Source organism: Chiloscyllium plagiosum, chromosome 8 (assembly GCF_004010195.1).
Source record: "Chiloscyllium plagiosum isolate BGI_BamShark_2017 chromosome 8, ASM401019v2, whole genome shotgun sequence".
Taxonomy (NCBI): domain Eukaryota; kingdom Metazoa; phylum Chordata; class Chondrichthyes; order Orectolobiformes; family Hemiscylliidae; genus Chiloscyllium; species Chiloscyllium plagiosum.
In genome coordinates, this window is record NC_057717.1 from 107,520,239 (window position 1) to 107,546,761 (window position 26,523).

The window sequence follows — 26,523 nt, forward strand, 5'->3', positions numbered from 1 at the left end:
TTAATTTTCGATGGTTTGTGCTGTTAACTCATCAACCTTGTTATGAATGCAACAAGCATTCAGGTAAAGTGCCCTTATGCTAGCTTTCTTACCTTCATGATTTCCAACATCTCTAATTACATCTCCTGAGTTATCCTTCCTTTTTACTTCCTTCATAGTCTGCCTTGAACTTAAACTCTCCGACACATGCTTACCTAGTGCTTATCTTTTTATTTACCATCATACTTCCTGTCGTGTGTCTCCCTCCCCTCCTCCCCCCCCCGACACTAGTTTAAAGTCCTTGTTTCCTCTTCTTGACAATCCTCCCTGGGTTGGTCACAATGTGATTATCTTGTAGATTCCTTTCTCAAGCAAAATAAATCTGCATTTTGAAAAGAACTGGAGGCTTTCTTGCATTGACAAAAGAGTTACTAAACAAAAAAGGAATTAATAAATAACATATACACAAAGACTAGGAATAAGAAAAGAATCCAAAAGAATCTAAAAGAGATTACTCTCCCTCTGTCATTCATGAAGAGCAGATTATGAAACAGTGATAATTGAATGATTGATTTTGAGGTTCTTGGCTCTTGCAGATTGGCTGAAATCCTGTTGTCCTGTTTCCATTTGGCTGTTGGCTGGCAGCACTCAGCTGGAGATCCTTCTGTTGTCCTTCCCTTTGACTGTCTTATTAACTAATTGGCTTCAAATATTTAGAGCAAGAGAATCCTTTTGTCTGTAATTCACGGTTGACTAGCGTGTGGTTCTTCAGTTTTGAGGTTCACATTGCACTTGTGCTTCAACCAAAGCTGGTACACGCAGACAAAAACAGAGCTTGCTGGAAAAGCTCAGCAGGTCTGGCAGCAACTGTGGAGAGAAATCAGAGTTAATGTTTTGGGTTGAGTGACCATTCCTCATAACATGTAAACTTCAGTTCACCAGCGTACTTGTTCCACTAGCACCTCTTCTCCCATTAGCACACACGTACCAAGGTTAACACTTTGTTTTGTCTATTCCTAGAAAGACAAAACATTAGAAAATGTCTGCAAGAGGTGGCTTTGTGCTGAGATGGTGAGATAGCTTATTATTTCTTCTGTTCCACTCTCTCCTTCTCCTTGTCTGAGGTTTCCCTGACATTCTACAGGTGTGACATCACATGGATCCCACACAAGGCTTCACCAGACAGCACTGAATTTACATCTGCATTTTTTTTTTGATTCTGGATTTGTGATTGGAAGCTCATCTCAAAGTCAAAAGGCTCCAAGTTGGTGAACAGTCTGCTTCACCTTCAGATAGAAGGATGGAGTAGATGACCAGCGAGGAGTCGACAGAAGTGGTGGTGAGGTAGAACCAGGCATTCTCAGCACACATATGGAATCTCACCTGTTTTTGAACGCTGTCACTAATGGGAAACATGTAGAAATAAGAGCGGTCAAGGTCAGATGTTTGGGGCCCAAGAGGTACCCAAGGAGTGAGAAAAGAGTAAGACATCACAGGTGGCTGTCTGATGATGATGAGTTAAATAACAATTAAAGCTACAAAAGCTGGATGATAGCTGAGCGAGTAAAGTTATCCTGCAGCAGTTTAATAAATTGGGTAGTAGAATGCATCTCTCTGTCTTGCAGTGTGACAGCAGAACCATCAAGGGAAGTCAGAAATCATTCCACATATCATTAACCAATACTTGGATTAACATGGACACAAAGTTCTGAATTCCTTTGGTAAATTGTTGTTTATACATGGAATTGTAATAAAATGTGATATGTTAAATTATCTGCAATTAGTGTAATGCTTATCATTGTCAGAAATATGTTCACTGTGACCATGCGTAGAAACAGTAAATAGAAGCAGGAGTAATCCATTTGGCCCTTCAAGTTTGTTCTGCCATTCATAATGATCATGGCTGACTCCACCCCCAAGGCTCCCAGCCTCATTCCTGATGAAGGGCTTTTGCCCGAAACGTCAATTTTCCTGCTCCTCGGATGCTGCCTGACCCACTGTGTTTTTCCAGCACTACACTCTCAACATCCAACTAAGTAGTCTGTTCCTGCTTATCCCTCATATTCGTTAATCTCTTCAGCCCAAAGCGCTATTTGCAACTCTTTCCTGAAATCAAACAATATCTTGCTCACCCAAGGAGCAAGGAGAATCAACGTTTCAGGCACAAGCCCTTCATCAAGATGAAACATCGATTCTCCTGTTCCTCGGATGCTGCCTGACCTGCTGTGCTTTTCCAGCACCACACTCTCAACTCTGATCTCCAGCATCTGCAGTCCTCACTTTCTCCTAATATTTTGCTCAACTGCTTTCTGTGTTAGGGAATTCCACTTGTTCAATACTCAATTGGTGAAGAGATTTCTCTTCATCTCAGTCATAGTTTACCCTTAGACTGTTATCCCTAATTATGGACTCCCCAGTCATTGGGAACATCCTTCCAGTGTCTACTCTTCTTATAGGTTGGAATTTTATAGGTTTATATGCAATCTCTCCTTGTTCTTCTTAAATTCAGTGAATATAATCCTAACTGGTTTAACCTACCCTTAGATATCAGTTCTGCCATCTCAGGAATCAGTCTGGTAAACCTTCAATGCACTCTCTCTATAACAAGAACATCTTTCCTCTGATTAGGAGACTAAAACAGCACACAATATGTCAGGAGAAGTTTCTCCAAGGCTGTACACTTGCAACAAGATGCCCCTCTTCTATATTTGAATCCTCTCTGTGAAGGCTGACATACTATTTGTCTTCTTTACCTCCTGCTGCAGATATGTCCTTACCTTCAGCAACTGCTTTTCAAGGACACCCAAGTCCAAGTGCACATTCTTGTGTCTCAATTTATAGCCATTCAAATAATAATCTGCCTTCCTGTATTTCCTACTATAGTGGATAACCTCACATCTATCCATATTATCTTGCATTTGTTATGCTTTGCCCAGTCATTCAGTTTACCTGAGCCGGTTGGTTCACAAAGCCATACTCATACAGTTGTCTTTTTTTAAATTTTGGGATCTAAGAGATGACCCCTCAGTAGTTGGACAAAGTATTAATAAAGGTCAAGAAGTTTGCTATTTGATGATCTCAGTGTACTGAAGAATGCAAAAAAGAAGTGTCATGGAGTACAATTTGTAAGAGAAAACTGATCTCTTACCATGATAAGTGTAGCAAATCCTGATGGTACAGTTATCAAATATTTCATTTCAGATCCTGCTTTTCGAAATGAATGGGGCATGAATCGTCGAAGAGGCCAGACTTTGAACAGAATGCCACATTATGAGTCATTTGAAGAGATATTTACAGGTGTGAAAAACAATTACAGTCCAACATAAATCACTCCCAATGTCAGAAGATAAAGAAGCTTTAAATTTGAAATGTGTTTGTGGTTGTGGAGAATGGAATTATGATATAGAAAGACTACACTCAGGAATATTTTCTGTTTAGTTTACTGTAGTCAGGATAGGATCAATTTATTTGGTGTAACTTTCAATGGTTCTTATGAGTTTGTTATACTGTTAGGCTGTAGATATAACATAGATTGTATAATGAATACTGGCAGAGTATACCAAAGTGCTTATGAGAGTTGTTACTGTTACTCAACCTAACAAGAATACACATCTATACAATGTATCTCACCTAGATACATGATATGCAAGAAGACATGAACAATAACACTGGAAACTTAGGAGTTTTGCAAGGAGGAGCAAACACAAGGATGTGGTCAAAGAATTAAAAAGACAAAAAGTCTTATAATTACACACTTTAAGATTAGGCAGGATGCCTCAAAAATAGAGTCACATATGGACCAGACTGTATCAAGACAGCAGGTTTTCTTCCCTACAACACAGCTCCTTTGGTGCATCCTTGGTTCATGAAGTCAGGTATTTGGACTACTAGCCCTGTAACATAATCATAGTGCTATCAAACCTCTTTCTTGGAAAAATACTCATTATCTGGCATGTTTGTGACACAAGCATTACTTGCTTCTTACCCTAAGCCAGATATTGTCCAAATCTTGCTGCACGTGTTTATGGGCAGCTGTCTTCTGAGGAAATGTAAATGGAACTGAATGCTGTCCAATTGTCAGAAATTATCACCACCTCTGACCTAAATGAAAGAGATGAGGAAGCAAGAAATAAAGCAACTGGCAAAGACAGTAGTATCTTGATGTTAAAATGATTGGCCCCAACAATCAAAAACCATCAGCCCATGGAGAGGTTTCCACCAGTTCAGTTTTAAGGTACTCCTCAATGGAATAATTGGCTCAAATGCTATTTGATGTCAAGGGCAATGACTCAGCTCATCTTAGGATAAGTTAGGGAGATGGTTTTGGGTGGGATGCCCTTCAGAGGGTCGATGTGGACTTGTTGGGCCGATGGCCTGTTTCCATACTATAAGGATACTATTCTATTCTACTCTAACCTCCATTCTCATCAGTTTTCTTTTGTCCATGTTTGCAGCTAGGAATAAGACAAAAGCAAACTATTGCTGATGTGGAAATTCTAAAACAATAGCAGAAAACATTAGAAATACTCAGCAGATCAGGAAGCATCTGTGAAGAAAAATAGAATACATATCTATATCAGTTAGTGTGCAGATATCTGGAGACAGGATGTAACCCCACCGATGTGCAGCTGGATCTCTTGGACATCCTTATGCGCTGACTCTATTGAAATTTCTTGAGTGGTTTAAACCTTCTTTGGACAGCTCCCCAAGACCTGCCCATTTATCTCCAACTTTGAGTTGGTAGAGATCTGAGCTACTTATCTGGGTACTTAGCCAGGAAATGTCTTAGAGATGAAAACACCGTTTAACTTTTGGATGTTCAAACAGCTGACCCTTCACCATTGATTGTTCGTGACTCCCCCATGACTCGCTCAACTTCTCTGAAACTCCCAATATTCTGACTCCCTCCTGACATTAATCTCGGACCATTAATCCCTGACTCCTGCTTGACCCTTCCACAAACCTGACTATCCCCCCCCAATCCTAACCCTAAACTAACCCAACTCCACCTTGACATGACCTTACTAGTCTACTGCCCTGCCACCCAACCTACAACTTTTTCACTTACCCATCAGCCACTCTCCTCACCTGATACTTGACCAACCTACCAACCAACACACCTCCACATTACTACCTTGTACCCTAGCTACTTACTTCACATACCATACTCTGTCATCCATTTACAAACCTATGCATTTCATTCATACAATCCCACAACTACTCGGTTAAAATCTGGGAATTTTGAACTTGCCTGTGAGAAAACGCCAAAAAGGGGTATAGTTTCTGTGTGGATATTCTCAGCTGCTCCCTCTGAGGATTCCTGTGCTGACTGAGGGTGGGAGAATCCTATATTGGAAGATCAGACAGAAAAATTGGAGAAAGTTAAGTCATAATTTTTATCTGGCCAGAGACATTGGGCAAATGTTTCAGGATGATATCCTCTCATCTAAAGTTCTGAAGCTGAGGATTTCTGGTGGAACCCAAAGTGAGAATCTTTGTGAGTTATTGTGAGTAACTGCTGCTTGACAGCACTGTCAATAGTTCCTGATGAAGGGCTTTTGATTTTTCTGCTTCTCGGATGCTGCCTGACTTGCTGTGCTTTTCCAGCACCATTCTAATCTTGACTGTAATCTCCAGCATCCGCAGTACCCACTTCTGCCTAGGACTGTCAACAACACTTTCTATTACTTCACTGACCTCACCAGAGTAATTGTCAATTTTGTTTATTTCTCATGGTGCAGCAGGTTTGGAGTGCAAATAGTAATCTAGATCCTTACTTTCATTCCAAGTCAGAAGGTAGAGACAGGACATGTCCTGGTCCTGCAAAATCAACCGGCATAAAGTGCCTCAGAAGGTCAGATTTTCCTTTTGGATTGACTGGGTTCCCTGCAAGGCAAGCCTACTGACCTTGAAACTAGAGTTAAGGCTACAGGTGCAATCTGGCACAAGGTCTGCCTCTCTGCACTGGCACTGAACTGCAGTTTTAGAATTCCTAAAGCAAGCTAGAATTCCAGTGCAAAGAGAACCAAGATGATTCCTGCTTAAGAGAAGGTAATGGTTAAGTAGGAATAACATCCTCCACAGAGGGGATCCAAGAGATAAAATGTTCTTCAATGGAAAAACAGTTTACGGACCATATAAGATCAAGATCAGAACTGAACCAAAGACCTACAAAGCCTCCTGACTATCTAAAATTATGAAGTTAGAGACTTGGAGCAAGATGGATAGCTGTAAATTTAATTAGACATGTGAATATATAAATGCAAAGTGTTGAAAAATTATTTGGATGGAAGTGTTGTATGGGTTAATGGTTCTGAAAAGGTTAATGTTGGAGACTGCATTAAACATCACCCATTCTGATGATAGCATACCATTTTGGGTGGGGAATTAGAATAGCTCTGGATTTCAAAATGGACAGATGTGTCATCGATGCTCCCCAATAATCTGAGGAACAGCATGCGGAAATTTTCCGTGTTTTTTTTAAGAGATTCAGTGCCGGGTCTGCCAAGGCTTTTCTCTATTGCTCTTCATCTTATTGATTATGCAGCTGGGCTCTTAAGAATTGTACAGCCGGAGAGGCAAGATTGTAACCATTGCTGGGAACCTTCCGATGTCCAGGCCAGTAACACCCATGCTTACAGCCCTGCTGCATGATATTTCAGAAGCTACAAGTCAGGAATGACTGCTCACACTGTGCTGTTTGATCATTATCTCCAAGGACATGACCCAGGGGAGAGGAAAGCAGAGTTCCCTTCCTGCTTCATATAAAAGGACCTTGAGCCCTTGGTGGATGGTGCAGTAGAAGGGAGAGCAATCATTTTTATTTGCGGACCATTACAGGAGGCCACACCACCAAACGAAGCCAACCTGGACCCAAAATGCAGTCAGTACTGCTTCCCAAGTGAAAAGGAATGGCCTGAATACACAAAGAGGGTCATTATCTCCTGTCCTCCACAAGTGCTAATGCTATTATCTTCTTCCTTCACGTAACATCCACAGCGCCACAATGCAGTCTAACTCTGGCATTGCATACACTTCCTGCCAAGGTTCACTGACCACAGATCTCACTGTTGCATGCATAATGCCGACTTAATGGCTTTCACCCACCTCATCCTTCCAAATGACTGACACTTCCTGTTTGTGCACTTCCCTACTCACTGAATGGGGACATCCATTCAATCCTCCTGCTCCTCATCTCCACTAACTACTCCTCAATCTATGTCCATCATACTCAATCTCTCCCATTGTCTCATTGCAGGAAAAATCCTCCTCTGTGTCCCTAAAGCAAAAGATCCATAGTTATTTGACTAGCCCGTCTATAATTCCAGACTGATTGAACTTTACCTTCAGGACTGTCCATAGTCCAATACCATGGACTACAAGGACACAAACTCTTGGAATAAGGTAATGCTAAGCACCCAACTGTGGCTAACCCCTGGACTAGAATCACAAGAGCCCGGACTAACCCACGAACACCCTTCGCCACGCTGAGGACTGCTTCTCTTGACTTTCACATATGGCCAATGGCTTTAAGCACGTGCAGTGTATTTGTCACTTAAACTGCTGGCACATCCTGTTGGTCATAGGAACAGGGATAGGCCATTCAGCCCCTTGAGCCTGTTCTGCTATTAATGAGATTGTGGCTGATCTGTGATCAAACTCCACACATCTGCCTTTGGTCCTTATCTCTTAAAGCTTTGCTTAACACTTTTTTTTTCAGCAGATTTAAAACTAACAACAATTCCAGCATTCACTGACATTTGTGAACGTGAGTTCCAAACAGCTACCACCCTTTCTGTGGAAAAGTGGTTCCTAATATCTCTTCTGAATGGCCTAACCCTAATTCTCAGACAATGCCCCTTATTTTAGAATCCCCAACCAGTGAAAATAGTTTATCTTTATCTACCCTGTCCTTTCCTATTAATGTTTTGAAGACTTCAATCAGATCATCCCTTAACCTTCTAACTCCTAAACAAGGGTGGCTTAGTGGTTAGTATTGCTACCTCACAGAGCCAGGGACATGGGTTCAATTCCATCCTCAGGTGACTGTGTGGAATTTGTACATTCTTCCCCGTATCTGCATGGGCTTCCTCTTGGTGTTCCAGTTTTCTCCCGTAATCCAAAGATGTGCAGGTTAGGTGGATTGACCATGCTAAATTGCTTCATAGTGTCCAGGGATGTGCAGGCTAGGTGGATTAGCCACTGGAAATGGAGAGTTACAGGAATGAGGGGGGAGGGGTCTGGGTCTGGGTGGGATGATCTTCAGAAGGTTGGTAGTAATTCAGTGGGCCAAATGACTTGCTTCCACATTGTAGGGATTATATTCTGTGATTCTAAGACAGACCTAATTTGTATAATCTTTCTTCATGACTTTACATCCAAAGTCCAGATTTAATTCTTGTAAATTACTTTGTACTCCCTCCAAAGCCGCTGTATCATTCCTAAAATGTATTGTTGTAACGTTAGACTAAAGTGCTTAAACTGGTTCTTTAAGGTCTGATCAAAATGAGTACAAGAAAACACATGTGCTTTGATGTAAAGCAAATTTACTACCTTAAACTACTTCAAATATACGCAAACGAATGAGTGAATCTATTAGTGAGTCTCATGCCTTTGTACACGTCAAAGTCCCCTCAGCGATGGCTGACATTTGGATTGCGATCTCAATTCCATGGCACCATCTGTTCCAATGGTGAAGTCCAACAAACTGTGAAAAGTCTCTGATATGAATAGTATACTGCATGCTTTAATATTACATGCCAAATTACCTCTTCTGAGTACTTTTCCAAAGATTCCTCTGCATTTGGTGATCAAAAAAAGTTGATAAAAAAAACAAACTGTTTTCATGCTATGTTTTTCTTCTTGCAAAACAGCCTGTTATTGCATAATTTTCCATTCTCATTCAGTTGCTTCTTACCAAGCCCAGTTGACTTCTAATGATCTGTTTTGGAGTTATAAGTTTTGGATTCATACGCTACAGGTGTCCAGATTTGCACACAGTACTTCAAGTGAGGTCTAGCCAGAGTATTGTACAACCGCAGCATATCTTCTACATCCTTGTGCTGCAATCCTCTTGATACAAAGACCAGCATTCCATTAGATTTCTTGATTATTTTCTGCATCTGTTCCTGTTACTTTAAAGACCTATGTACCTGACCCCCCAAGTCTCTTTAGATATTCACTGTATTTAACTTCATACCATCTAGGAAGTACACTGATCTAGCCTTTTTTGGTTTAAAATAGATAACATCATACTTGCTTACATTGGACTCTATCTGCCACAATCTTGTCCATTCATTTAGTCTAACAATATCCCTTTGTAATTTTGTGCTACTATCTACACTGTCTAAATTGCCATTTAACTTTGCATCATCAACAAATTTAGATATACGACTTTCTGTGCCATTCTCCAAGTTATTAATAATATGAATAATTGAGGCCCTAACGCAGATCTTTGTGGAACACCACTTAACACATCCTGCCAATTTGACTACCTCCTGATTATCACTACTTCCTATCACCTGCCACTCAACGAAATTTCCTAGCCAAGTCAGTAACTTACCCTCAGTCTGTGGGCTTCTACCTTAGTTAACTGCCTCTTGTGTGAGACTTCATCAGATGCCTTCTGGAAGTCTATAAAAACAACATCCATAGAAATTCCCCTGCCCACTACCTACTCATCTCTCCAAAAGATTCAATGAGGTTGGTCGGGCATGACCTACCTGTCACAAATCCATGCTGGCTCTCCCTGACTAACGGGAATTTTCAAGGTTTTCAGTTACCCAATTTTTAATTATAGACTCCAACAACTTCCCTGCCACAGATGTTAGGTTAACTGATCTATGGTTCCTTGACTTACCTTTTTCACCTTTCTTAAACAGCAGAGTGACACATGCAATTTTCCAATCCAGAGGATGGCTGCAGTATCAAGGCAACTCTAAAAGATTATAATTAGGGCAACTTCAATGTGCTCCCTATTTCTTTTAACACACTTAGATCAAAACTATCAGGTCTTGGAATTTGTCACTATTTAATTCCATTAGTTTCCTCATTATCAATGTTTTACTTGCATTTGTTTTATTCAGTTCCTGTTCCTGATCTACTATTAATTTCTTCAGGGCTTCTGACAAGCTCTCTTCCTGTTCTATGGTAAATGCAGAGGCAAAGTAATTATTCAGCGCGTATGACATTTCCCCATAGTCCTTGACATTGTCCCCACTTTGACTCTTTAGTGGACCAACTTAGCTTCTGAATACCCATTTTCCTTTAAGTAACTATAAAATGTCTTCTCATTGATCTTGATGTCCCTGGCAAGTTCCCTTTCCTAATCCCTTTTCATAGCTGTTACAAGCTACTTGGTGGACCTTTGCTGGCCCTTGACTGTTCAGTGCTTCCCACTGTGACAAACTGTTTGCCTTTTCCTTTGCATTCAGAAGCTGTGTAAACCACAGAGATTGGCAAACTGTTTCTGAACATGCAAGACCATGTACACTGAAAAAGCACTGTGACCCAGAGAGAGGCTGGCAGCCTGTAACTTAGTGCTGAAGTCAATGAGTGTATGTTAAGAAAGCAATGCAAAAGTCTGCTGAAGTCAGTGAGTAAGCTCAGAACGCAATGAAAAGTAGACAGATGCTGGCAGTCTATAAGTCAGTGCTGAAGTCAGTGAGTGCACTAAGAAAGCAACATGAAGCATACAGAGGCTGGTGGCCTCCAAGTAAGATCAAAGTGAATGAATGCTAAACAAAAAGTAAGATAAGTGCCATAAGATGCATCCTGTACACATTACATTTCCAAGAGTCAAGAAAAAAAATTATTTACTATTGCATTCACAACCTCAAGATATTGCATTTAAGTATTTTTGAAATGTAGTTACTGTTGTAATGTAGAAAACCAGTGACAGCGAGATTGTACACAACAACTCAGATCTGTACCATGAGTCAAAAACATGGAAATCCCTCCTTACCAGCACTTGAATGCGTCAACACCACACATGCTGCCGCAGTATAGCAATACAGCTCACCACCATCTTCTTAAAGGCAATTAGAGATGAGTAATAAATGCTGGCCTTACTAATGATGCCCACAGCCAATAAAGAGATACCACTTGCCTGCCCCTCTTCCGCGGTTATGTTAGAGCCCGGGTGTCCTTGGAGAAGGAGCACGCGGTGTCGACCAACAGCCTGGAGTTGTTCAGGGAGAGGTGGGCGCCGCAGGGAGTGGAGTGCATCATTTCTCTCTCCAATTCTATTTTGATTTAGTCCCTACCCTCCCCTTCACTGTTTTGATCACACAGCACTGTCCCTTGATGTGAAGGGCAGTGCTTGTCACTGGCCACCCGGGTGTTTTCCTATCTTCCTGGTGGTGGAATTTGAATAAAGATTGGTGCACTTTGTGTCTTCCACTGTGTCTCACACCTGCACACACAAACCATGGGTGCTGGGGATAAAATAAGCACTACTGCACTTAGGTGGTAGTGTGGGGGAAAAAAAAAGAAAGAAAAAAAAACAGGAGTACCCCTACATCCACCATGGGTGCTGGGGATAAAATAAGCACTACCAAAGAAAGAAAAAAAGAAGAAAAAAAAAATTAAAAAAAATAAAAAATAAAGAGATACCACTATGCTTTTTCAGTTCTACATCAGAGGTTCAGACCTAGATAACACACTTGCGTCTCCTGAATGGGACTTGAAACTATAACTTTCAAACCAAGTGGCAAGAGTCCAACAACTGAACCATAGCTGACACATTCTAAACTACATTTGATGGAATTCTATGATATTTTGTGAAAATTGGAAACAGATTATGCACTTTAGCTTTGTTATGTTAGGCTTTTTTGTGCAGTGTATTGTGAAGTAGGTCTTATTTGGTATGAATATTGAATGTTACAGTTGATTATAGTTGAGTATTTACTTGTTTGTTGAATCATTTGACAGAGATCCTGTGAATCAAAAGTAGGATGAGGTATTTCCCAAAGGAAAAGGAAGAATTATTGGAATCATTATTTGTTGACCGGAATGGTTGAGGGTTGAGAGAGTGTCAGGCAGATGTAAGGGGATTTTAAGTCTATAGAAAGTACAGTGGCTAAATGCACTGCCCACTCTGATAATTATTGATGTAAATCAAGTGTTCCCATGGTCAATATCTGTGCTCAGTTGGTGAATCAGGTCTCAGCAGTAGTGATGCTCCTTTGTCTTGGTGCCACATTTGGATGTGGTGGTCAGCAATTAAGTATTCTGTCATTGCCTAACCTTAATTAAATAAAGGTCCTTTGTACAAGGCTCCAGAAAGCTGCAAGTATCGAAGAATAATATTCCATAAGTGGTCAGCACCTTCAGGAGAGGAGAAAATTGAGTGAAAAGGAAATAAATTACTTTGAGATAAAGTATTACCAATAAGCACAATCCTATTGATTAATCACTAAGCTAAAAAAAAGTTAGATATCAGAAACACAAACAAAATTGCTGGAAAAACTCAACAAGTCTTGCATCATCGGTGGAGGAAAAGCTTTCTGTATTAAACACACTGCCACATCTCCTCCAAGTATGCCTACCTGAAGAAGTTCTGCTTCTCTCTGACAGTTCTGAAGAAGGATCTCTGGACCTGAAACATTCACTCTACTTTCTCACCACCGGTCCTGCCGGACCTGTTGAGTTTTTCCAGGAATTTCGGTTTGTGTCCCACTGGTTAATTGTTTATTGTTTGTGTGTGCATTATTTGATCCAATCAAGTTACTAAAACTATGTGCAAATCATTTGCAAAACAACCAGATATATCATGGAACAGGGCATTCCTTATATAAAAAGATTAGTGACCTATTCTAACATGCCATAAAACTGTTTCCAGAATTCAAAATTATATGAACTTGTTCCAGTTACTGACTTTTCGCAAAAGTCAGAAGTACCATTTTCAAATGTCAACAAGGTTTAAACACCAAAATGGGGCATGGACAGGATAAATAGACAAAGTCTCTTCCCTGAGGTGGACGAGTCCAGAAGTAGAGAGCATAGGTTTAGGGTGAGAGGAGAAAAATATAAAAGACCTAAGGGGCAATTTTTTCACGCAGAGGGTGGTATGTGTATGGAATGAGCTGCCAGAGGAAGTGATGGTGGCTGGTACAGTTGCAACATTTAGAAGGCATCTGGATGGGTATATGAATAGGAAGGGTTTGAAGGGGTATGGACCATTTGCTGGCAAGTGGGACTAGATTAGGTTAGGATATCTGGTCGGCATGGACGAGTTGGACAAAACGGTCTGTTTACATGCTGTACACCTCTGCGACTCTATAACAAGTCATACCACATCTATGGAATTAACAGTGAAGTTTACATTGAAGTTTATGCCAATATGTCTTTATTTAGATGTTGCCTGACCTGCTGAGTGATTTCAGCATTTATTGTTTCAAATTCCAACTATCTTTAAATGTTTTGGTTTCTTAACCATCTTTTACAATCATATACCTGCTTCATGTTGTTGTAGTATGTTGTTCATTGTTTAATTGATGTTCATTCTAACATTTTGTTTATTTTCAGACTTAGAAGATGAAAAGTTGAGGCAGGCTAGTAAGCACCACAACCTTGAACATGAACGTGAGCATGAACGTGAACATGAACATAGACATGAACATAAACATGAGCATAGACATGAGCGTGAACATGGACCTACTATTGAGCATAATAATTATTGGATAGTTGGGCAAAGACGCTTCAGAATGATTGTTATCAGTGAGTAATAAAGAAGGTGGTAACTATGAAAATTCCTTACAGCTCCACCAATGTTCATTAAATCTATTAAACAAATAACTGGCCATCACACTGCTGAAAGATCCTAAGTTTGATTTCCAATGGACCTTGTTTTTCCATTGTTGAGTGAATCAGGGGTTCCAATAATAAGGGAACAGAGTATCAACAAATAAATGTAAAATATCTCTGAAGGCAATTCAGTGGCTGCTTCTTCCTCCGAGACAGCCAACCATCAGTGTTTACCACTGCAAATTTCAACTTCCATCCTGGCACAACCCCCAGTAGAGACTAAGCCATTCACCCACCCTTCATGTGCACTTAACTCTACAGGTAAAAAGGTTCTTGATGGAGGATGTTCTGATTAACCTACTGACTTTACATTTCAATGGAAAATCCATCCTAACATCTTGATGAATTTGAGGAATTGGTGTGAGGATGGATGTGTTGTCCCAATCAAAGTGGTGTCCTTCTTCATCTGTATATAAGGATACTAGTGATGGTGGGTCATGTCTTTTCGTGGCTGGTTGGTGGCCTGTCTGATGTAGTGTTCATTACAGTCCTCGCATGGTATTTTGTAAATGACATTTGTTTTGCTGATTGTTTGTAAAGGGTCCTTTAGGTTCACCAGCTGCTGTTTAAGTGTGTGGGCTACCATGATGCCAAGGGGTCAGAGTAGTCTGGTAGTCATCTCCAAGATGTCTTTGATGTATGGTAATGTGGCTAGAGATTCTGGGTGTGTTACGTCTGCTTGTCTGGGTTTGTTGTTTAGGAATCGGCGGATTGTGTTTATTGGGTAACCGTTATTCTTGAATAAGCTGTATAGGTATTTTTCATCTGCTGCTCATAGAACTACGAGCAATACAGCCTTATCCAATGTATCCACTTTACTAATTTTGAAAGTCTTTAATGATTGAATTTCCTCCTCTGTCATCATGGTCTGTATAGCATCAGTTGCATTTATATCTGCAAGTGTATTTTACCAGGGTTTTAGTGTTCATGTACCCCAATCTTTCACTTAGACACACATTTATCCATGATTAAAGAATCAAAACCAGCTTTTTTAATTCCAATGGCAAGATTTAGGAATCTAGTATACTATCAGGATAAGGAGCCTTATTAAACAATGAAGTTTTGTACACTTAGAGCACACTAAGTGTGCTTAGGCAGAGAGTTGGGATAAAAGGTTCTTTTTCGGAATGGCAGCCGGTGACAAGCGGTGTCCCGCAGGGTTCAGTGTTGGGGCCGCAGCTGTTCACATTATATATTAATGATCTGGATGAAGCGACTGGGGGCATTCTAGCGAAGTTTGCTGATGATACAAAGTTAGGTGGACAGGTGGAGAGGAAGTGGGGAGGCTGTAGAAGGATCTAGACAGTTTGGGAGAGTGGTCCAGGAAATGGCTGATGGAATTCAATGTGAGCAAATGCGAGGTCTTGCACTTTGGAAAAAAGAATACAAGCATGGACTACTTACTAAACAGTGAGAAAATTCGTAAAGCCAAAGTACAAAGGGATCTGGGAGTGCTCGTCGAGGATTCTCTAAAGGTAAACATGCAGGTTGAGTTCGTGATTAAGAAAGCGAATGCAGTGTTGTCATTTATCTCAAGAGGGTTGGAATATAAAAGCACCGTTGTGCTACTGAGACTTTATAAAGCTCTGGTTAGGCCCCATTTGGAGTACTGTGTCCAGTTTTGGTCCCCACAGGACCCGTGGACACAGCCTTAGAATTAGAGGGGATAAATTCAGAACAGAAATGCAGAGGCATTTCTTCAGCCAGAGACTGGTGGGCCTGTGGAATTCATTGCCGCAGAGTGCAGTGGAGGCCGGGAGCTAAATGTCTTCAAGGCAGAGATTGATAAATTCTTGATGTCACAAGGAATTAAGGGCTAGGGGGAGAATGCGGGTAAGTGGAGTTTGAAATGCCTATCAGCCATGATTGAATGGTGGAGTGGACTCGATGGGCCGAATGGCCTTACTTCCACTTCTGTGTCTTAATGTATGCTCTTTCATTATTAAGAATATTTTGATTATTCCTTTGTTTACTAACATGTCTACTCTGTGCATTTATCAGATTCAGGGTTTACCTATTTCTAGATTTAAGTCCCTTGTTGTGATTTCTTTCTCTCTTTTTATTTACAGTTATTTTAGCTGTTATCGTGAGTTTTATTGTATTGTTGATATTGACCTGGTTCCTTCTTCCAAAAAAGAATGTAAAGAAAGTAAAGAAAACGTAAGTCTCCTACACGTATATTATACACACCCATTTTTAACTTGGTACTCTTCCAAAAAATACAGAATTGTGCAGTAGCAAATTCGTACTGTTAAGCCATTTAAAAAAATTGTCACTGGCCAGAGGTCACCTTTAATCACAAATTTCCCAAAGAGCGTTTAAGTGTCAATGAGATGGTTTTTCACATGATTACATGGTCACCATTCAGCTCACTTTTTATTCCAGATTTTTATTGAATTCAGATTTCACCATCTGCCATGGTGGTATTTGAGCCTATGCATCTAGAACATTGGATTCTGGATTGTTAGTCCACCACTACACCACCACCTCCTTGTGAGATTCATTAAACGTATACAAATGCATGGAAATAAAGATAATTGCTGTTCATTAGTAAGATTCTGAAGGGGAACATCAACATTTTTTTACTTGATGTTTAGAATCTGATTTTTTTTCACTTTCATTGTATCTTCCCACATTTCTCACCGTTGCCCAGGGAACTCAAAAGAAATTGAAAAGCCCACCCAATTTATAAGCTCCTATTATGCCCCCTTTAAAGGCAAATCCATGTGCAGTGATCAGTTAACTATACTGAAGAATATAACATTTTCAGAGCCATCATAACCTTTCTTTGGAGCACAACCTTTGCTCACTGCAGCGTAATGTTCAACGTATGAATCTGAACCTGTGTTAGTTATCATGCTCTGTTGTTCTCCCCTTCTAAATCAGAAGGAATGACTGGTCTACTGTCACTCTTGCATTGGAACCCCAGCACTGACCATTCAACAGGGACCTAACTTCTTTATTGGCAACTTGTTTGGGTTCCATTTGCTGTGGGTGTGTTTGGTCTGTGATTAACTGCATTTGTACAGTAATAAATTGTTCTTTGATAATAGGTTACGTTATAGGTTACTTTGTTCACCTGTTGTTTACTTTAATCTTCCATTTTAGAAAACATTTTTGTTTTGATGACATTTGGTGTGAGACTTTTGACTTAAAATTAATTGATCGCACACATTCAAGTGAATAAATATGATCCGGCAACCATTTCAGAAACATGGCTAAAGTATGACAAAAATTGTAATCAGAATAATGAGAGATGTTCGATTTGCAAGGAAATTAGTAAGTTAGGTAAAGGTGGAGAAGTTACAGTGTTAATCAAGGAAGACATTTGTGTAACAGTTAAAGGTGATCTCAGTTTAGGAGATCAGGATTAGAATGGGGTTGGATGGAGAGGGGAAATAGTATGGGGAAGATGTCACCAATGGGAATGGTCTACATGCCCTCTTAGAGTAACCACAACGTGGGATAAGATATACAAGAAGAAATTCTGGTGTTTGTGATAAAGGGAAGGCGATAATCAAGGATGACTTTAATCTAAACAGGAAACATCAGATTAGCATTGGTACCCCGGATGAGGAATTCATGGAAAGGTTTTTAAATAGTTTCTTAGAGCAGCATTTTCTGGAGGCAACCAGAGAGCAGGTTAAATTATTGTGTGATGCAACAGTATTAATTATTAACCTCAGAGTAAAGCTACCTGTAACTATCAATAACTGTACTACTACTGAATTTTACTTTCAGTTTGAAAGGGAGAAAATTAGGTCTATGACCTAGTATTTTAAACCTAAATAAGGGCAACTACATAGACATGGAAACTGAGCAAGCTGAAGCAAACTGGCATACTAGGCTAGAGGATAGATGAATGGGATACAGTGGCAAGCATTTAAGGGGATATTTCAGAATATTTAGAATACTTACGTTCCTACTATATTGAACAATACTAAAGGGAGGACCAACTATCTGTGATTAACTAAAGAAGTTAAGGAAAGCATCAAACCTGAGGAAAAATGTATAAGGGTGAAGGAACCTTCGATGACAAGAGATGTGGAGTGTCGAGTCAAGAGGAAGAAGGAAGCTTTCTTAAGGTTAAAGAAGCAAGGATCAGACAGCGCTCTAAAGGGTTATAAGGTAGCCAGAAAGGAACTGAAGGATGGACTTAGGATAGCTAGATGGGGACATGAAAAATCTTTAGCATGTAGGATTAAGGAAAATCCCAAGCCGTTCTACACTTAGGTGAAGAACAAGAGGATGGCCAGTGTGAAGGTAGGGCTGATCAGGGGTAGTGAAAGTAACTTGTGCTTAGAGTCGGAGAAGCTAGGGGAGGTCCTTAATGAATACTTTGCTTCAGTATTCACTAGTGAGAGGGACATTGTTGTTTGTGAGGACAGCATGAAACAGGCTGATATGCCTAAACAGGTTAATGTTAAGAATGAGGATGTGCTGGAAATCTTGAAAAACATGAACCAGACAGGATGTACCCAAGGTTACTACAGGAAGCAAGAGAAGAGATTGCTGTGCCTTCGTCGATGATCTTTGCGTTCTCAATGTTCACTGGAGTAGTACCAGATGATTGGAGTTAGCAAATGTTAATCTTTTGTTCAAGAAAGGGAATTGGGATAACCCCAGGAATTACAAACCAGTCAGTCTTAAGTCACTGGTGGGCAAGTTATTGGAGAGGATTCTGAGGGACAGTATTTATGATTACTTGAAAAAGCATTGTCTGATTAAAGATAGTCAGCATGGTTTTGTGAGTGGCAGGTTGTGCCTCACAAGCCTTATTGAATTCTTGGAGCATGTGACAAAACACATTGATGAAGGTAGAGCAATGCATGTTGTGTGTATGGATTTTAGCAAGCATTTGATCAGGTTCCCCATGGTAGGCTCATTCAGAAAGTAAGGGATGCATGGGATACAGGGAAATTTGGCTGTTGATTCTGGCTTATAGAATACAGTGAGTGGCAGTAGATGGAAAGTATTCAGCCCAGAGCTTGATGTCCAATGGTGTTCCACAAGGGTCTGTTCTGAGACATCTGCTGTTTGTGACTTTTATAAATGACTTAGATGAGGAAGTGGAAGGGTGGGTTAGTAAGCTTGCAAATGACACGAAGATTGGTGGAGTTGTGGATAGTGTGGAGGGCTGTTGTCGGTTGCAACAGGACACTGACAGGATGCAGAGCTGGGCTGAGAAGTGGCAGATCGAGTTCAACCTGAAAAAGTGTGAAGTGATTCATTTTGGAAGGTCAAATTTGAATGCAGATTACAGGGTTAAAGGCAGGATTCTTGGCAGTGTGAAGAACAGGTTCTTAGGGTCCACGCCCATAAGATCCCTCAAAGTTGCCACCCAAGTTGTTAGAGTTAAGAAAGCATACGGTGTGTTGGCTTTCAGTAGGAGGGGGATTGAGTTTAAGAGCTGCAGGCTATGCTGCAGCTCTATAAAACCCTGGCTAGACCACACTTGGAATATTGTGTTCAGTTCTGGTTATTTCATTATAGGAAGAATGTGGAAGCTTTAGAGAAGGTGCAGAGAAGATTTACTAAGATGCTGCCTGGACTGGAGGGAATGTCTTATGAAGAAAAGTTGAGGGAGCTAGGGCTTTTCTTATTGGAGTGAAGAAGGATGAGAGGTGACTTGATAGAGGTGTACACGATAATGAGAGGCATAGATAGAGTGGATAGCTAGAGACTTTTTCCCTGGGCGGAAATGGCTCTCACAGTGGGGGGCATGATTTTGAAGTGATTGAAGGGAGGTTTAGGGGAGATGTCAGAGGTAAGTTCTTTACAAAGAGAGTGATTGCATTGTGAAATGCATTGCCAGCATTGATAGTAGAGTCAGATACATTTGGGACATTTAAGGAACTCTGGGATAGGCACATGGATGATAGTAAAATGTATGGGATGTAGGTTAGTTTGATATTAGAGAAGGATAAAAGGTCAGCACAACATCGAGGGCCGAAGGGCCTGTATGTGCTGTACCGTTCTATCTTCTATGTGCAAAGATGAATGGTTAGAATATATCCAATGGCTGAGAATGACTGAAAATTTAATGATGAGAGGAATCTAGCTAGGAATGTCAAAGCAGATAGGAAGAATTTCCACATATATTTTAAAAAGGAAAGTGTCAGTAAAGTAAATGTTGGTCCTCTGCAGAGTGAGAATGGGGAGATAATAGCAAATAACAAGGAAGTGGTGGGTGATATGAACAAATATTTTGTTTCTGTCTTCAGTAGAGGTTTCAAAAACATTACAATAATAATTTCAAATCAGGAGATGGAAAGGGGAGAGAAACTTAGCAAAAGTACAATTACAAGAGGAGCAGTATAATGCAAATTGATGGAGTTGAAGGCTAATAAGCCTCTGGGTCCAGAGGAACTTCATCCTATGGTCTTAAAAGTGATAACTAGTGAGGATGTAAATGCATAGGTGTTAATTTTTCTGAAATTCCCTAGAAAGTTTCCTTCAGGCTGGAAATAAACATACATAACCTCTCTATTCAAGAATGGAGCAATACAGAAAACTGGAAATATTGTAGGCCAGTTAGCTTGATCTCTGTCATGGAAGTTGTTAAAATCGATCCATAAAGAGATTATGGCTCTACGCTTAGAAAATCTTGAGGTAATCAGGAAGAATTTGTGTGGTTTGTCAAAGGGAAATCCTGTAGAATGATTTTATTGGAGTTCTTTGAAGGAATAAAATGCACTGTGAATAAAGGGGAGCCTGTGGACATACTATAGCTGGATTTCCAGAAGGCTTTTGCTAAAGTGCAATATTAAAACCTTTTGGGTAAAATACAAGCTGATAGTGTTGCAGTAATATTGTTACATGGATGGCTGGCAAAAAACAGAGTATACATAGATTGATCTCTCTAATTGGTAGAATGTAACAAGTGGAGTCCTGCTGCTATCCTTGCTGGGGCCTCAACATCAGGACAACATTGATTACTTAAGTGAAGGGAGCAAAGGCATGGTAGCTATATTCACAGACAACACCAACATAGATTGAAAAGTATGTTGTGAAGAAGTCAAAAAGAAGTTACAGGGGACTATAGATAAAATGAGTCAGTGGACAAAAATCTGGCAGACTGAGTCTTATGTTTTGGTCTCTCTGACCAATATTGTCATGGCCAGATACATCTGCAGCAGGTGGATTGGTGAGGATCAGGTCAAAGATGTTTTTGCCTCTGTTGGTTCCTTCACATCCAGCCACAGACCCAGTCTAGCAGCTAAGTCCTTTAGACTCAATTAGCTTGGTCATGGGTACTGCTGCTGAGTCACTTGTGATGCTGGACATGGAAATCCACCGGGCAGAATACATTCTACACTTTTACCACTCTCAGTGCTTCCTCCAACTGATGGTGACCACGGAGGAGTACTGATTCATCAGCCAAAGGAGAATATTATGTAGTAATCAGCAGGAATTTCCCTTGAATATGTTTGACCCAAAGGTATTATATTTCATGGGGCCCAATGTTAAGGACTGCCAAAGCAATTTCCTTCTGAATGTATCCCACTGTGCCACCACCTCTGCTGGGTCAGCCCTGCCTGCAGGAAAGGACCCCTCCCAATTTTGGTACTCATCCCCAGATGTTGTAAGGAGGACTTTTTTCGCTGGCAGGGCTGAGTTTCCTATTGTCGTTTCCAATGCTTCGGTTGACACCAGGTGGTCATTCTGACTTCATCCCTTTTCTGAAACTTCTTAGTGGTTGATAAACTACTGATGGATTCTTAGGTCATTTCAGATAGCAGTTAAGTGTCAACCACATTGCTGTAGGTCAGGAGTCAAATGTAGACTAGACCAGGTAAGGACTTGTCCTTCCCAAAAGGGGCATCAGTGGACCAGATGGATTTCTATGGCGGTGGGTTCCCAGTCATCATTAGACTTTTAATTCCAAGAATTTATTGAATTGTTGTGGTGGGATTCAAACCAAAGCATTATTTGCATTGCTGGACTAATAGTCCAGTGGCAATAGCACAACATCACTACTTACTTCTTAGAAACACGTGAGGGAAATCCCCAGCTTCGACTGTTGTTACTGGTGATGACATACCTGACCATTTGCAAATTGACATTTACATCTGTGATGGGCATAAAACTGACAAGAACAATCCACGTCTTTTGAATCTCCCTTGTCACTTCTATATTCAGTTAACAATATGTGATCGTCCTTAGACTGTTGTTCACTGATACTTTCTCTTAGTATACAGTACTCCCTAGCAACCTGTAAATCAGTCTTAAGAATTAATTTTCTTGCTCATTTTTAGTTTTTGTTTAACCTCCTATTTCTTAGCCATAGCTGTGTTTGCATTGGCACACATGTAAAATTGCTGATGCCACAGGAATGCTGTTACATTAGCATCTGTTTACCTTGGATCCATAGTTTTAAATCAGTCGCTTCTTTTAAACAGGGCTTTTTCTCCTTTTCCTAACAGCTGTTCTAATTGTGGGATCATTTGATCCTTATTTTGATTCTTATTATTTCTTATACCATAATCCTGAGTAGGACAGAAATAAGTGCTAAATGTCAAGAGATGTCTCCCTTCCGCTGATTTCCATATTTTACTTTTGATTTTTCCTTCAGTAAAAGTAATATCACAGTGAAACCAGTTACTACTTTCATTCAACATTGAGACTGCAACATGCTAATTTTCCATTGGGATGCAAGCAAACTTTTTTTGTATTGTGAAATGTGTTTTGCTTTGATGCCTATCTGTCTGATCGTTAGTCTATCTCTTGTGATACAATTTTTTAATTATTTTACTTTTTTAATAGTTTACAAATCAAATGTCTGGTCTTTTTATCTTGTTCTGCTAGTTTGTCAGAAATTACAAGGTTGTTTAATATATTGAAGATGTTAATTTCATTTAGTTCTTGATTATGGAATTAACCTAAGAAATAACCTTGGAGCCAATTTTCATATAAAGGCTAATATTACACTTTTATGTCTTCCCTTCACCCTTGATTTCAGTCATGAGTGATGGCTGATGTATGGTCAAGTTGTCGATAAACAAAATATTTTTGCCATTAATGTTAGCAAGACCAATCTATGCTGTTCAGACCCTGCTAGAAATTTCATTTAGTTCTTGATTATGGAATTAATTTGAGAATTAATTACTGAAATTAACCTAATCAAAACAAATAAATGTTGTTCTCACAAGTATATGTGTGAGCCAAAGTTGAATTCTCAAATTGAAAATTAAAAGAGAATTATTATTTTAAAAAAAAGGGTATGATATAAATATACATCAATGTTTTCAGCTTCAAACCTGATGTGTATTTATATCATACCCTGTTTTTGACAGATTGATGATCAGGTTGATGTACAGTTTTAGATTCCTCAAAGTGCTTCATTTACATTAGATCTTTCAAATTTTGCCTTTGCAAGCAACTAACTTCAAAAAATGTTGCTCAAAACTTTAATTTATCAAGACGTCATCTCAAACCATGTTTATACAATTTCATAGCTGGTCAGTTTAATTTCTGCTTTCTTTAAATTGGAGTTTCACTGCCAGGGAATATTATCCATTCAAACAGATATTGATACATTGTGCTTCTTGCTATCAACCTTGTCTACTGGTTGGTTTCATCATTGAGATGGTCAAAGCTAGAATGAAGTTGAGCTATGCACATTTTATCTGACTTCCTGCTGTTCCTAATAAACGGAATCTTAACTGGCAAATTAGGACTTTTAACTGCAAGCTTCAAAATTACAGCTTTTAAGACCTTAATAAAACTAGTTGAATACTTTGAATATTTCTTCAATTAAAACCTAATTGTGATATATTATTTGGTCAGTCATGTATTTCTGGCTATTTGCTAATTCTGGAACAAAATTTATTATATGTGAGTAATTAAAAAACAGATAAATCAAGATGGTTTCAAATTTGCAATGATTGTATAAGATGGTGTCTTGCTGGCTAATGACAATGAATATAATATGAAATTAATCTATAGGTGTTCTAGTTACCCATAAAAAGAACTATCTAGGCTTGCTTACAGTCAGTGCTGCTGATCCATTAATTTTCTAAGTGTAAAGTATACCTTCTATATTTGTGAAGTCTTTTTTTTTTAACAAATTTACACACCAGCATGTTCACTCAAAATCATATTTCTGTTATATTTCAGAAGTGGCAAAAAATGACAACATAAATGAGGTGAGTGATCTACGTTAGAGATATTTAAAAACTGTGACTCTAGGCATTGATTCCAGGTGGGCCTGTAATTTTCAATATTAAGCTGTACCTAAGAAATAACCTTGGAGCCAATTTTCATATAAAGGCTAATTTACACTTTTATGTCTTCCCTTCACCCTTGATTTCAATCGTGAGTGATGGCTGATGTATGGTCAAGTTGTGGATAAACAAAATATTTTTGCCATTAACATTAGCAAGACCAATCTATGCTGTTCAGCCCCTGCTAGAGATTTCAAACATGGGGTTCCATACACTTGTGAATTCCATATAATCACAGTTATTTTGGGTGAGTATAATTGAGGATTCAGATAGACAATGCACATAAATGTCACACTTGTCTTGAATTGACTTTTCCAGTATGATCTGTGTAGACCTCCTTAGCTTCATTCCACATAAATGCCAATTCCTCAAGAACATTACTGCCCTCATCCTGTCCTTCATTAAGTTCCACCCAACAAATCACAAAGTGCTTACTAATCTCAATAAACTTCATAACGACAACAACAAGAGCACAATTCCCTAGATATGGTCTTGCTAAGGCGCTGTATAACTAAAGGAAAACATCCCTCATTGTGTACTACATTATTTCTGTAATAAACAACAACATTCTATTTGCCTTCCCAGTTATCATTGTACCTTCATTCTAGCCTTTTGTGATTCATGCACCAGGATCTTCCAGATCTCGCTGTCCTGCAGAGCTTTGCAGTCTTTCTCCATTTAAACAATACTGTGTTTGTGTTCTTCCTGTCAAAATGATCAAGTTCATATTTTCCTACAGGAGAGTCCATATGTCAAACTTTTACTCACTCAGTTAACCTATCTCTTTGCAGCCATCTTGTATCTTCTTCACAAATTCCCCGCCTGCTATTAAATGTGGCAACATTGCATTGGATTCTGTCAGGAGGAGAAAGTGAGGACTGCAGATGCAGAAGATCAGTGTCGAGAGTGTGTTGCTGGAAAAGCACAGCAGATCAGGCAGCATCCAAGGAGCAGGAGCATTGATTTTTCGGGCATAAGCCCTTCATCAGGAATAGAATGATGAAGAGCTTATGCCCAAAACGTTAATTCCCTTGCTCCTCACATGCTGCCTGACCTGCTGTGCTTTCCCAGCAACACACTCTCGACATTGGATTCTGTCATCCAAGTTATTAATATGGTTTGTAAACAGTTGAAGCATTAGCTGTGGTCCCGATGGTACTTTGTAATTACTGCTTGCCAACCCAAGTTGACAATATATCTCAGCTTCCGCCAGAGGTCTCTAGTGTCATGATTGCCAGCCTTCAATTCACTTCATTTGATAGCAAGAAACATCTGAAGTCTCTGGGTACCGTGAAGAACAGACATTCTGTCGATAATACTGAAGACACATGCTCCAGAAATTGCCATGCCCCCAACCATTCTTTTTCAGTAGAGCTAAGACTAAAATTGGGCCCTTGAAGACAGAAACAGGGGAATATATTACGGGGAACAAAGAAATGGCAGGAGAATTGAATTGGTACTTCAGATCTGTGTTCACTGGGGAAGACACAAGCAATCTCCCTGAAGTAACAGTGGCTGAAGGACCTGAACTTAAGGGAATTTATATTTGTCAGGAATTGGTGTTGGAGAGACTGTTAGGTCTGAAGCTTGATAAGTACAATACTTGCGTCAGCCTGACAATGTGGAAAATTGGGAGAAAGTGAGGACTGCAGATGCTGGAGAGTCAGAGTTGAAACTAAACTGGACGAGTCATATAAGTACAGTGTCTACAAGAGCAGGTCATAGTCTAGGAATGTCCCAGTGAGTAACTCACCACCTTACTTCCCAAAGCCTGTCAATTTTCTGCAAGACATAGGCCAGGGTGTGATGGAATTATCCACACTTGCTTGAATTGGTCAGGGACCTCGAAGTGAAGGAGCCATTGGGAAGTAGTGACCATAATACAATAAGCTTCAATCTGCAATTTGAGAGGGAGAGGGTACAATCGGAAGTGACAATATTTCTGTTGAATAAAGGGAACTATGGAGCTATGAGGGAGGAGCTGGCCAAAGTTCAATGGTGCAATACCTTAGCAGGGATGACAGTGGAGGAACAATGGCGGATATTTCTGTGTATAATGCAGAAGTTGCAGGATCACTTCATTTCAAAAAGGAAGAAAGATCCTAGGAGGAGGCATGGGTGGCCGTGGCTGACGAGGGCAGTTAAGAAACATATAAAGTTAAAAGAGAAAAAGTATAACATAGCAAAGATAAGTGGGAAAACAGAGGACTGGGAAGCTTGTAAAGAACAACAGAGGATTACTAAGAAGGAAATACGCAGAGAAAAAATGAGATACGAAGGTAAACTGGCCAAAAATATAAAGGAGAATAGTAAAAGCTTTTTTAGATGATATGTGAAAGGCAAAAAAATGGTTAAGACTAAAATTGGGCCCTTGAAGACAGAAAATGGGGAATATATTATGGGGAACAAAGAAATGGCAGAAGAGTTAAATTGGTACTTCAGATCTGTGCTCACTGGGGAAGACACAAGCAATCTCCCTGAGGTAACAGTGGCTGAAGGACGTGAACTTAAG

General features: G+C 39.8%; 1 protein-coding gene across 3 annotated transcripts in view; it reads left to right on the forward strand.

The window, feature by feature from the left end:
* Positions 1–26,523, forward strand: part of LOC122552459 — a 64,168-nt gene that overhangs the window by 35,126 nt on the left and 2,519 nt on the right. Inside the window, exons 6-9 of one of the 3 annotated variants that reach the window (XM_043695194.1) lie at positions 3,181–3,276; positions 13,507–13,698; positions 15,855–15,945; positions 23,905–23,933. In XM_043695194.1, coding sequence (XP_043551129.1) covers positions 3,181–3,276; positions 13,507–13,698; positions 15,855–15,945; positions 23,905–23,920 — 395 coding nt within the window. In that variant the 3' untranslated portion in view covers positions 23,921–23,933. Of the gene's footprint in view, positions 1–3,180; positions 3,277–13,506; positions 13,699–15,854; positions 15,946–23,904; positions 23,990–26,523 lie in introns of those variants that run through there. The other 2 variants (XM_043695193.1, XM_043695195.1) reach the window with 2 other exon arrangements.